General features: G+C 49.6%; 2 protein-coding genes across 2 annotated transcripts; one reads left to right on the plus strand and one right to left on the minus strand.

The window, feature by feature from the left end:
- Positions 1-801: 801 nt before the first annotated feature.
- On the plus strand, positions 802-3,147 carry LOC147192986 (keratin, type I cytoskeletal 50 kDa-like). Its single transcript, XM_086134091.1, has 8 exons — positions 802-1,289; positions 1,494-1,576; positions 1,665-1,821; positions 2,055-2,216; positions 2,296-2,421; positions 2,598-2,672; positions 2,750-2,898; positions 2,974-3,147. The coding sequence occupies exons 1-8, from the start codon at positions 843-845 to the stop codon at positions 3,095-3,097; spliced, it is 1,323 nt and encodes a 440-aa protein (XP_085990217.1). The 5' UTR covers positions 802-842; the 3' UTR covers positions 3,098-3,147.
- Positions 3,148-4,817: 1,670 nt separating this feature from the next.
- Positions 4,818-12,769, minus strand: LOC147192987 (uncharacterized). Its single transcript, XM_086134086.1, has 3 exons — positions 12,612-12,769; positions 8,814-9,444; positions 4,818-7,874 (listed from the first exon to the last, which is right to left on the minus strand). The coding sequence occupies exons 2-3, from the start codon at positions 9,252-9,254 to the stop codon at positions 6,849-6,851; spliced, it is 1,467 nt and encodes a 488-aa protein (XP_085990212.1). The 5' UTR covers positions 9,255-9,444; positions 12,612-12,769; the 3' UTR covers positions 4,818-6,848.
- Between the last annotated feature and the right edge of the window lie 48 nt (positions 12,770-12,817).

Below are 12,817 nucleotides of genomic sequence, written 5' to 3' on the forward strand. Positions count from 1 at the left end.
ACAACTTGTAGTAGCTTGTATTCGTTGCGCCAGCAAAATGTGTGGAATGACACCGGTCAGGTTGCTTGTCATTCAGAGGATTCAGTGTGATAACGGGCGCTTAATGACGGCTTATACCGAGCTCCGTGTTGTGCAGTTCTTTCATCCATCCAATATCTGAGTTGCTGATCTTCATGAAAGAGACTTGAATAAGATCGGAAGATTATTGTATCTTCAAGAAGCACGCCGCAAAATGTTTCAACATGCAGAGTTTGCTCCAAGAATACTTCTCTGGAGTTCTGAGAGTATTCTTTATTATTATCCGTGCACGTCGGGCCTCGTTAGCTTCACGGAGCAGAATCGGCTGCCTTCTGACCGCCGTCGTCTTTTCTGATCTGAGGAAGTTGATCTCATCCGACTTGATCATCATCGTCCGATTTCATCAATTCCACACCATCACAAACACACTCAACAGTGGCATTATTCATGAGAACGTGGATAAACGAAAAAGATTGCGCAACGTAGGTGAGGCAGAACGAAGGGCAAGAAAGAAAGAGAGGAGGTGGAAATGGTCCAAGAATCCAAAGAGCAGCTCAGGATTTCTTGAGCTGCCATTCAAAAACAAAACAAAACAAAACAAAGAAAAAACCGCAAAAGTGGCTTACGTCCAGTGAGACCTGTTGGTTTTCATTCCTTGGAGTGACATTCCCAACTCGAAGTGGGTGTCAAAGGTGACCCCCTCCCCCATCCACCTGCCCCCGCCCCTCTCCAGCTCCCGCCACACCCACATACCAGATTGACTTTAAAAGGAAGCGTTGGTGCGTGGCTTCTCACCACTCTCCACCGAGCATCAGCACACCACCATGACCGCCTTCATCTCCCGCTCATCCTCCAGGTCAGTCCGGACCGGTTCCGTCATGGGCGGCGGCGGCGGCTCCTCTATGGGCGGCGGCCGCATCATGTCCATGAGGGCCGGCAGCGTTTACGGCGGCGCGGGCGGTTCCGACGTGCGCATCTCGTCGGCCGGCATGGGCATGGGAATGGGAATGGGAATGGGCATGGGAATGGGAATGGGTGGCGGCTACTCCTCCGTCACCGTGAGCGGGACCGAAGCTCTGATGGGCAACGAGAAGTTCACCATGCAGAACCTCAACGACCGGCTGGCCAGCTATCTGGACAAGGTCCGCTCCCTGGAGAAGGCCAACGCCGAGCTGGAGTTGAAGATCCGTCAGTTCCTGGACAGCCGAATCGGCCCGGCCAGCCGCGACTACACTGCCTACTTCGCCACCATCGCCGACCTCAACGCCAAGGTGACAGCAAAATACTCAGTCAGAAAAAAAAAATAATAATAAAAAAATAAGTAGAGCTGCTCAAATGCACCCAAGTGCAAACGCAGTGAATTTTTTAACTCTCCAGTACATTGAATGTCGCTAGCTTGACAAAGTTAGCTTGATAGCTAACAAAATAAAGTGGGGAAAAAAAAAGACATCCCACCACTTACGTTGTTGTTGCAGATCCAAGACGCCACCCGGATGAACGGCGCAGTCCACCTGAGCATCGACAACGCCAGGCTGGCGGCGGAAGACTTCAAAACCAAGTAAGTCCGCATCCCGATGGGATCCGACGCGTCGTCCGTCTCCTCTGCCGCCGTGCTCATCAGTCGCCCTTCCGGTGTGCCGCCGCAGGTTCGACAACGAGCTGGCCATGCGCCTGTCGGTGGAGGCCGACATCGCCGGATTGCGTCGCGTTATGGACGAGCTCACGCTGGCCAGGTCGGACCTGGAGATGCAGATCGAAGGCCTGAAGGAGGAGCTCGTCTTCCTCAAGAAGAACCACCAAGAGGTCACCTGCACGCCCGCGTCTTCTTCCGCACCTTTTTCGACATTTTCCTCATCTATTCTTCCGCCTTTACTTCGACATCTTCTCACGGACGTCTTCCTCATCTGCATCTTCCCACTTGGGTCGACTTCATCTCGTTTTACGACTGTCATGCCCAATGCGCTTCTTCAAGAGCGACATTCCGATTGGCTCGACGCCTTTTTGACTGAAATCAAGCATTGCGTGCGCCTGCGTAGGAGCTGTTGGCACTGCGCGCTCAGATGAGCGGTCAGGTGCACGTGGAAGTGGACGCGGCTCCTGGTCAGGACTTGTCAGCCATGATGGCTGAAATTCGAGAACATTATGAGGCCATCACAGCAAAGAACCACAGAGACGTGGAGGCTTGGTTCAACGCCAAGGTAAAGAGCGTTACCTCCGGTGAGGGTGTGTGTGTGTGTGCGCGTGCCCACTCATGTTTATGTGCATTTGTGTATACAGACAGAGGCACTCAACAAAGAAGTGCAGACACAGACGGTTACCTTGCAGACGTCCAGGTCAGAGGTCACTGAAGTCCAACGGGCGCTGCAGGCCCTCCAGATCGAACTGCAGTCCATGTTGGGCCTGGTAAATCACGACGCAACTTTGACAGCACTTTTACACCGTGACACAAAAATATGGTCAGCCAGGTCCAAAGCAAAGAGCATTTTACCTTTCGTCCGTCGCGAAGCGGCTTCCTTCGAAGTCTCAGAGAGCTGCCGTGCACAATTTCTCCTGAGCGCTTGCGGGGTGCGTTTGTGCAGAAAGCGTCGCTGGAGGGAATGCTGACCGAGACGAAGAACCGCTACTCCATGATACTGTCGGACTTCCAGACGCAGGTGAGCAGGAAGCGGCGGGGGGGGGGCGGCAGAGGGGAGACCGGAAGCGTGCGTTAACGCGTCCTCCCGTCGCGCAGGTGTCCTCGCTGGAGGGGCAGCTGGTTCACCTGCGAGCTGACTTGGAGCGGCAAAGTCAGGAATACCAAATGCTGCTGGACATCAAGGCGCGGCTGGAGATGGAGATCGCAGAGTACCGCCGCCTGCTGGAGGGAGAGACCGTCAGCAGGTGAGTCACGTCGACCCGCACGGCCTCGGTCCTTCCGCGCGGCGTCTTCAGGACTGTCCTCCGACCGGTTTGCAGCGTTTCTGCCAACGCGACAAGCACGTCCGGTAGCAAGCGTGTGGTGACGGTGGTCGAGGAGGTGGTCGACGGCAGGGTCGTGTCCTCGTCCTCCAAGACCTCATCGTCCTACATGTCTCGCTGACATCAATGGCGCAACGAACAAACTCAACAATAAAAGAGCCTAAATGATCACTTTGCCGTGCTTGTCTTTTCTTGAACTGTTGCCATGGTTACCCTGCGTGTGTGGTGCGTGTGTGTGGGAGAGACTTTCGGGTGTGGCGTGCAATAAAGTTACTTGCTGAATGAAGAGTTGCAAAAAAAAAAAAAAAAAAAAAAAAAAAAAAAAGCATGGCTGTGTCAAAAGTTTTACATCAATGATACAAATGCGTCCAGTCCCCTCGGTAGCAAAGCAATCCCAAAACAGGATGCCCCACCCCCATACTCCACAATTGAAAGGAGGTTTTGATGGGAGTGCGCTGGACTGGTTTTTTGTTTTGTTTTATCTTTGCTTTCATGTTTCCACACAATAGTCACACTATGAAGCACCCGGAAACTGGTTTGCGAACCTCAAATTTGTCGCAGTTCTTTTTGGCTTCTTCAATTGACGTTCATTCTTGGTCCAATATTTTAAGTCACGTCGAGCAGCGGGAATTGATTCAATGTCAATTATTTGAATGACAAGTTATTTTTAAGAGAACACCTTCCACTAGATGACGGAAGGAACATAATTAACCTGCGTGTTCACTTTTTATGAATGAAGTAGTGTGCCTTGTATAGGCGGTTTTACAGGGTTGCAACTGCCGCCCCTTGTTGCCAATGAAGCTGTCAACACCAAATAAAAACTTGACTATAAATGTTCCTTCTATTGTTTCCAGACTGTGTATAAAAACTGTGTTTGGAATTAACTTCCAGTGTAACCCGCCCTTCTTTGAAAAATCAATGGTTTCGTCATGAGTTGCCAAAAGAGCTCCGGATGTCACGTGATTGACCCCGGGATGTAATTTGTTTACGCCGCTATCCCTGCGAAACAGGAGCAGCGGCAGCCTAAGGATTTACAACGCAGAGCAAAATAAGCGTTTGTCAGTCAACGATCCGTCCAAGTGAATTCACATTTCACCTTATTGACGGGACAGAATGAGACACCTGTGCAAGCTGCACAAGTTGCATGTTACAGATCGTTATGAAGCATCGGGAGTGTTTTTTTAAAAAAATTTTATAACTTACTTTTTACAACAACTATTGCGAGGCCAGGTGCAGAGAATTACAATGGTGAATCCTTGCGATCAAAGGCATGGAAAGTTTCAAGTTTGGCTGACGGACTTTGGGTACTTAGACTTGTGTGGTTGAATCTTTGTTTTTGTTAACCGTCATAATCATTTCTAAAATTCAAATTTGAAATCAGAAATTCATCATTCAGAGTCGGGTGGTGCAGAGATACAGTACTTGCATAAAATGGCCTACTCCTGACTTAGCTTATCGCTTCACATACTTTCTCCTCCTGCTTTGTGAACGTGTCCAATAAAAACATGCCCATATTATTTGTGCCACCTTAGCTTAAGTAAACAGTTTATCTCCTGTTTTGATCAATCACATCTGATGAGCAATTCGTGTGTCAAGGGTTCACATACCTTTCCTTGCAACTGTGCGTGCGGGTGGAGACAAGGCGCCCCCTGGTGGCCGAATACGCATTTGCAAGGACTGCAGACCAGAGGAACGTCAAGGGATGGGCGGGGCCAGAGGCACACATGGGTGGAGCTGCTGAAAAGTGACAGCTAAACAAGTCAATTCGCGTCAGTGGGTGGAGTTGAAGTAATAGATTACTTCAAGTAGGACAAAGTCAAGGTAACGGATGAGAGGACTGGTGCAAAGACAAAAAACTTTTTATAGTCGATTGGCAGTACAAGAAATGGTTTCGTTTCAATAAAAGGCAAGTGATCATAAAAGACTGGTACAAAACGTGTGTGGGTCATATGAAGATTAAAAACATCGAAGATGAACATGAAGAGATGATTAACCTGTAATCATTTGTCGGGCTAAATAGAAACGAAAAAAATTCAAAAGATCATTCGCTGTCTCTTGACACAAAGGAGAGAGCTCCAATCGGCCGGCAAGGGTCACGCGTACACAAAATGTGAAGGGGGGGCGGGGGGAGATGACATCACAACAACATCATCAGTGTAAACAAGTTGAGTCTTTCGATCGGAAACAGAAATTTCCGACCAACATTCTTTCCAGTCAAACTCTCCTCTGCATGTACAGGTTGTGTTTTGCGTATTATATATCTATATCTATATCTAGATACAGATAAATAATGTGTATAAATATGGAAAAGTACAGAGACGAATGTGTAACAAAGTGTGACCGCAAGCTAATGTTTGCTAGCACCGAGCTAGTCACACAATTGGTCAGTTGCTTGGCGAGGTCTGTGGAAAGCCATCCGAGCGTTGATTCCATATGACTTGGAGTTGGATATCCGTGGACTACTCGTGCTCTTTGTCCTCACTAGTATCAGGATTTAGTGCACGAGGAGAACCACTGGCTTTCTTGTAGCACTTTTACCAACAACTCGCACCACTTTTGGTCCATTAGTACAAATGTATCCTCTCAACTCAATTATGGAACAATTGAGAGATTAATCCATGGGATTAATCCACGAGTCAACGATCAAATAAATCGGCCCCTATTTTGATCAATTAATCATTTCGGTATCTTGTTAAAAGTGTTCAAATCCTCAGAATGTCAAGCTTTCAATGCCAAAATTGTCTGATTTCAGTCGTCAGCCACAAGAGCAGACTGACTTTGTTTTTGTTTGTGTTGAACCAAAATAAGACAAACACCTACTTTTATTTTGAAAAAAATAAAAATGCTCGACATTTTTGCAAATGTTCTCATGGTTGTAACGAACCAAACCGGTAACTGAGCATCAGCAAGTTACTGGAGGTTAGTTTTTTGCACTGTCACTTTATAATAAATTTGTTTTTCAACAAAGGAATGGAAATGAAAACTTTTTTTTTTAAAGTCCAATTCAAAGATGAATCCAGAAATATAGTCCACACGAGCAGATGCAAATTTGTGCCAGTCAATGTGAAAGACGCATTTAGATGTGATGCTACAAATGTGCAGAACGCTTCGCAGTGACAGTCAGTCAGTGTAGGGAATAGACTGCGCCACGCACAACGTCATGGAGTTGTTGAGCAAAAGATTTGTCACTGTGTTTGGGCACATTCAACTTTTTCCTAACTCCTGCTCGTGTTGCAGTTTTTGTTTTCAGTACGAATCAAAAATAAAATTAAAATAGAGGGACGCAATTTCATCTGCAATTACTTTGTGCTTAAAAACTTTAAAAATATAACCTATTGAATATCATACTCAATATCTTAATATGTTTTAGTAATATGAATACAAAGATTTGGAAGTTGCTGTGTCGGTTATCATTCCACTATTTTTATTGCCATTTGGGGTCGTCGCCTCTGTACCGTTTCGCTAGCGGTACCAAATGTTCTTTATGCAGCTATAATAGCAAAGTCAGAATTTCGATATCATGACAATTGTAGCGGACCCCCCCCCGCCCCCCCCAAAAAAAGAGCAGGCCATGGAGGGCGCTGGCTGAGGAAGTTGGCATAGCCGATACCAAATGTTGGTACCTACCGGAGGAAGCCCCTCCTCTTCTCTGCTAACGCGTCGTACGAATTAAGCAAATTTGCCCTGGCCACACAAAAGTTGAAGGGGAAAATGTTCAAATGGCTTTCCTCAGACACGCTCTCCACACACATGTGCACAAAAAACAAAAAGAGCTGTAGAAGTAACGATCAGAAAGGCGCCAAAAGGTAACAAAGAGGTGGCTATTGCATTAAAAAAAAAAAAAAAAAGCATTCTGTCCATCACACATTTATCTAGCATCCGTCTGTGTCCGCAGCAGCGCGCTCCCGCTTGTGGATCTGCTGGTGCGCCTTGAGGTGGCCCGACTGGCTGAACGCCTTGCCGCAGCGCGCGCAGGCGTGCGGCCGCTCGCCTGTGTGAACGTGCTGGTGCGCCTTGAGGTGTCCGAGGCGGCCGAAGCTCTTGCCGCACTGCGCGCAGCCAAACGGCCGCTCGCCGGAGTGGATCTTCTCGTGGGTCTTGAGCACGGCGGCGTTGCCGAAAGTCTTGCCGCAGTGCGAGCAGGCGAAGGGTTTGGCCTGCCCGGTGGCGGCGCCGGTGTCGTGCGCGAGGAGGTGGTTGCGGTACGCCGTCTCCTTGCTGAAGCTCTTGCCGCAGTGCTGGCAGCAGAAGGGCCGCTCGCCCGTGTGGCTCAGCCGATGCGCCTTGAGCTCCTTGGCCTGGCCGAAGGTCTTGGCGCAGGTGTGGCAGGCAAAGGGGCGCTCGCCCGTGTGCAGCCGCTGATGCGCGCGCAGGTCGTCGGCCTTGGTGAAGCCTTTGGGGCAGTGGGCGCACACGTAGGGCTTCTGGCCCGTGTGGATGAGCTGGTGGCGTTTGAGATTTCCGGCTTGGCCGAAGCTCTTGCCGCACTGCGCGCACGAGTACGGCCGCTCGCCCGTGTGGATGCGCTGGTGCGTCTTCAGGTTGCCCAGCGTGCTGAAGTTTTTGCCGCACTGCGTGCACGAGAAGGGCTTCTCGCCCTGCATGTTGCGCGGCTTCCTCGCCGTCGGGCTTTTGGTCGCCGCGGCCTTGCCTTCGTCGGCCGGCGTGGCCTGGTAGGGGAAGTGGGCTTCGGGTTTGGCCATCCCATCCAGCAGCAGAAGCGAGTCGGGTCGCAGCTTGTTGAGCTCACTGCGCAGCTCGGCCATGTGGATGGACTCCAGAGCGTTGTGAGGCGGCTGCAGAACATCCGCCGGGTCCAGGTCGCCCGGCTCTGCGGCGTAGTAACACTGCAGGTCCACGTGGTGGTCCGATTTGATGTAGTCCAAGGTGTCGCTCACCTGCCACAGACAGGTCCGCGTTCATCAAACAAGTCGGGAAGCGGAACGGCGACCTTCACAATCAACACTTCGGTCCCGCAAAAGCCAACTTGCTAGCTCTCGTTAATGTGCTCGCTGACGACGGCACAGAAAGCACACGATGTGAACGACGGCGTCAACATGTTCAGACGTTACAGGGGTGGGGTTATGTACGGCTCACTTCATTCTTTAACCCCGCCCACCCAGCGTTTACATCACGGAGCGCATAAACAAAAGCAATGAAATGGAAAAAAAAAAAGCGCTGCAGATGATAGCTAGAAACCGAACACTTGTGAGCGCTACTCGGCTTTCATTCTGGCTTGTGCACACTGCTGCACCTCACTACAAAACGAGATAACGTTGCAGGTGCCTATGAATGGATGACACGGGCCAACCGAACTGGAACAGTCAAACTGAGTGTGTGCGTGCGTCAACTTCCGCAGCGGCGAACAAGTTGACAGGCAAGAGGGAAAGCAGGGCGAGTGAATGTCGATGACGTGTGTAAACAAACGTGCATGTAAATGACCCACTGAGCGCGGCCCAAAAATTTTTTTCTCTTTGAAGCAGAAGTCAATTGAGTGATTATTGTGACAGGACTACATATGTAGTTGATTAATAAATAAAAATTCGACCAAACGCCATCTTTTAACTCAAAAACAAAACGACAGAGAGCCAATTGTAAGTCGCCATTCTGCGAGACTGGAAGAGTCACAGAAAGGCACTTGAGTGGATGTTATCGGGAAAGGCACTTGGCCATTGTCGGATCAAACGGCCGTTGGAATTTGGTGATTGAGCCCCTTGATGTGGTTGCGCAAAAACGTTAGATGTGCGCTGAAAAAGACTTGAGCGCATTTTGGATTCATCCTGAAATTTCACCGCCGACTTTCACGAGAGCAGAATGCGAGACATGCAGCCGGATACCTGGGAGATGTAGTCAAACACGCAGCTGTTCTCATAGTGCGACTTGTAGTCCATATCCTCGGCATGGCGGAAGGGGTCAAGGTGATGATCCAGGTCGGAGCGGTGATGCTCCGCCTTGATGTAGTCCAGGCCGCTGATTTCCATCTTGATCTGCTCGTGGCCCAGCTCGGCGGTGGACAGCGGCTGGATCTCCGATAGGTCCACGGTGCGGATGGGCTCCAGGCGCTCCAGGTCCTCCAGGTCCTCGGGCTCGCTCTTGACGCACGGCAGCATGACCAGCGGCTCGGCCACCTCCGCCGCCAGTGAGCTGAGGGTAGGGGTGGGGCCGTCCGAGCTGAGGAGGGCCAGCGAGGCCGGGCCGCCGGGTTCCAGCGGGGGCGGAGGGGAGCCGCCCTCCGAAGCAAGGCTCAGACTCAGACATTCGGCCTCCAAGTCCGTCATGGTTAGGGGTGGAGCTCCGTCTACGAACCCCCGCCCCCGAGACCTCCGTTCTGGACGCCCTTGGCGAAGGGGAGGAGCCGAGACGACGGCCGATATGAGGAGCCCGCTCAATGGCGAATGGGAGGAACCGAGGCCGACGGCCTTTGTCTGCGGAACCCGACGTCAGCACAAGCGCCGTATTGGCAGCGGCCTGCGGACACAACGGAGACACTTAGCAGTTGGCGGCTAAAATCACCGCAATTCCATCACTTGCAATTCAATTCGCTTTCAATTTGATCTGATATTCTTTTAAAATGCGTCGATGACAATTCAGTAAGAAGAAAGAAATACACAAATAACTAGGAGCACCCGTTGGCCGATTTATTGAACTTGTGGGATGTCACCTCACATTTTTTGATCATCGACGATTGTTCAACTGATATGCAAAAATTCTGTGCAGTGCGGCGAAATGGCTTGAGCGATTGACGATACGGTCTAAAATGTATTATCAAGGTATAAATTCAGTGTCTTCATGGCAACGGTCTACATCACAATATTGTAAGCGTACAAGGTTCATAACGGACGTAGAGTGGTTCCCCAGGTTCCAAACGCAAGTATTTCTGTGACCCCCATTTGTAACTCAAAACATTCATAAATCGAGAAATTGCCATCAGTTCCAGCCCCCATATTTTACATGATATATACACACACACACACACACACAAACATATTTTCCCCCTCCCAAATTTGAATGGTGTGTTTGAAAATAAATACCGTACAACATAAAAAGAAGTGAAAACATATTTTACTATGAAGACATAACGCACTAAACAAACGAGTGCTTGCTGTACTTCAAAAAAGAGACATGTTAAAAAATTGGGTTTGTTTTGTAACACACAAAAAAAGCTAACAAAATAAACTTTTTTTGCCACATTTCTTATGTCAAAGCAGCTGCTGTGAGAAATGAGACTGTGTTTGTGTGTGTGTGAACTTCCACTTGTACACAAAAAAAAAGATTCCTGTCGTGGGGAGAAGACCTTGAGTTCTGATGTCCTTTTGTGTCTTTTTATTTTTCTTCTCAATTTAAGAGATGCTCCCGTAGCATAAATACTTTACATATCCAATGTTCCAAACGATTTTTTTTTCGGCGTGTGTGAAAGCACAACTTCTGTCTGCACACACGAGATCTCTCCATTTGCTGCTGCGGAGGAGACCGAGTTTTGTGTGTGCTTTTGGGGCGTTTCCAGCCAACCACCGTAACCTTTAAATCATCCCGAGGCCTAATTAAGGGTATTAAAAAAAAAGCACCGCGCTGATCCGTCTGCTCATCCAGAGACAGTTTGCACAGCGAAACAAATACGCTTGTGAGGCAGATTTGCTATGAAAATGTTGTGCAAAACTGGAAACGTTTCTGAAAAGGGTTTTGCATAACTCTGGGTTCCACTGGATTTCGGAGCAGGTTTAGCAAGGCTGAATTGATTAAAAAAAAAAAGGTAAAATGTTAATTTAAGAACATCTATTCTGCAGATCCCAAACCTGAACACTTTTTTTTTTTTTAAAACCTTATAGGCCTCTCCTCTCGGCTGATGTAGGCAGTTAATGTACAAGTTGATTTGTGGTTAGCCTTGTACTCGCCTAATTTGTTGTTCACACTTGGATACGCTCCGTTGTGTGGCAGTTTCGCCAGACTTTAGTGAGAACTGTTAAATACTCCTCATCTCCCTTGCATGATAATAGGCTACACAAATGTAGCCTATTTGCTGCCACAGGAGACAACAATTCGTGACTTCGAGGAGAGTCTCCGCACTGTGGTTTGTTGCGCAAGCTAACCAGCCGCACCTAGTTAGCTTGAGTGATGCAAGGTAGCGTACCGCCAAACGTTCCCACTACAGTTCCTGAGCAGCAGGACGCACCGGCAGGATGGCTGACTATTCAACATGGAGGCGCCACTCTTGTAACCAACTCGGAGCCGGCAGTTCTGTTGTCATCCCTGAGACAATTTTTACACCGGAGCAGATGCAATGACATCGTTATCAACGGGCATGAATGTGATTGGGCAGTAGAGTCCATATTTATATGTACAGACGATTTTATAATGTCTATCAAATACACAGGACATCCCAACAAGAATGTGTCGTTTTATCTTGTTCATGTATGGATTTTGTACTGGCCCAGTCAGGGCAGCATCCATTATGCCGTACTGGCGCCCTGAGCCATCGGTAAACCCTGATATAGCTCATGTCATATTTGTTAATTAACACGTTTACGAGCACGGCACAGGAATGACATTGACAGGTAATTTGACAAACACAGTTAATGTTCTACTTTGATTAGCATCTTGTCTAGCGTTGCTAGTACTGCACATGGATTTGCATGTAGACTTGCACGGCATATGTTGCACATTGACTAACATGCTAACTAGTATGGGTCGTGACGTGTCATATTTGCATGTGGACAATCATAGCTGATGCTGTATGTTTATGAGCATTTTGTCATACTTGGCTAATGTTGGGCATTGGCAGGTCAACTGGCATGGCTAATAGTACATAAATGGGACTTTGGCTTCAGGTGAAACTGAGAGCGCCCTCCTGTTGCTTGTTGAATATTTGGGTGCTTTATGTTTGATTTGGTTGCGTTGTCGAACAAGCCTCACGATGCACGCTTTTCTTGGAAGGTAACACTCAAGACGTGTAAACTAAGCGCAAGCCCAACACTTCTATCCCGTTCGGTCACTGCGCGGGTTGAATGAAAAACTTTTGCCAGGTATGTTCTGAATCAAAAGAGGAGCGTCAATTGCCAAGTTGGGCTTCGTCGCGTCGCCGCCACGCGAATCCGCCGAGCGAGTGCAGGAATGCGGCCTAAGAGAAGCAACAGAACATGGCGGCTCCGTTCCGACCGACTCGGACCGTGTCACAACCCAAGGGACACTTTTTACGACACGCTTGGAGACGTTTCGCTCTAGGCGAAAAAAGCGGAGGCAGGGGAAATGCAGAAAGTCGGTTTAGTTGAGTACAAAGACACGGGAAAGTGCCAAGGCTAGCAACACAGCTAGCCAGTGGCCATCTTGTTTGACGCCGGATGCTAAGCTAAGCTAAAATAAGGTTAGCATGGTGGAGACCGTGAGCAAGAGCGGGAAGGAGAGCACCGAAGGAAGGAGGGGGGTGGGGGGTCCTCTGCCCGCGCCCCCGCTTCTCCTCGTCGCATCGCATTAAACACGCGGAGTGAGCGCAGCGGGGGGCGCCTGACAGCTGTGGCCGAAGCGTGTCAGATGACGGCGGCGGCCAAATGGATGCAAAAAGGCCGCGGCCGGTCTGCCGGTGGCCCGGCTACGCGAGCCTAGCGGCCAGCGGCCTGTTCGTTTCGGGGGCTGCTGCTTACCTGCGGGCGTTCCGCGTCATGGCTGCTTCGGCTCCGCTGCCCGCGACTTGTGGCCAACTGCGGCGGACCCGCCACGTCCACCTCGGCCTCTCCTCCCCTCCAACAGTGGTGAAGCCCTCCTCCTTCTCCTTCTTCTCCCCTCCTCCTCCTCCACCTCCTTCTCTCCTCCTTTCCGCCTGGCCACCGTCCATCGAGGCGGGTAACCA

Source organism: Hippocampus guttulatus, chromosome 16 (genome assembly GCF_054856545.1).
Source record: "Hippocampus guttulatus isolate MCC_2025c chromosome 16, RoL_Hgut_1.0, whole genome shotgun sequence".
NCBI lineage: Eukaryota > Metazoa > Chordata > Actinopteri > Syngnathiformes > Syngnathidae > Hippocampus > Hippocampus guttulatus.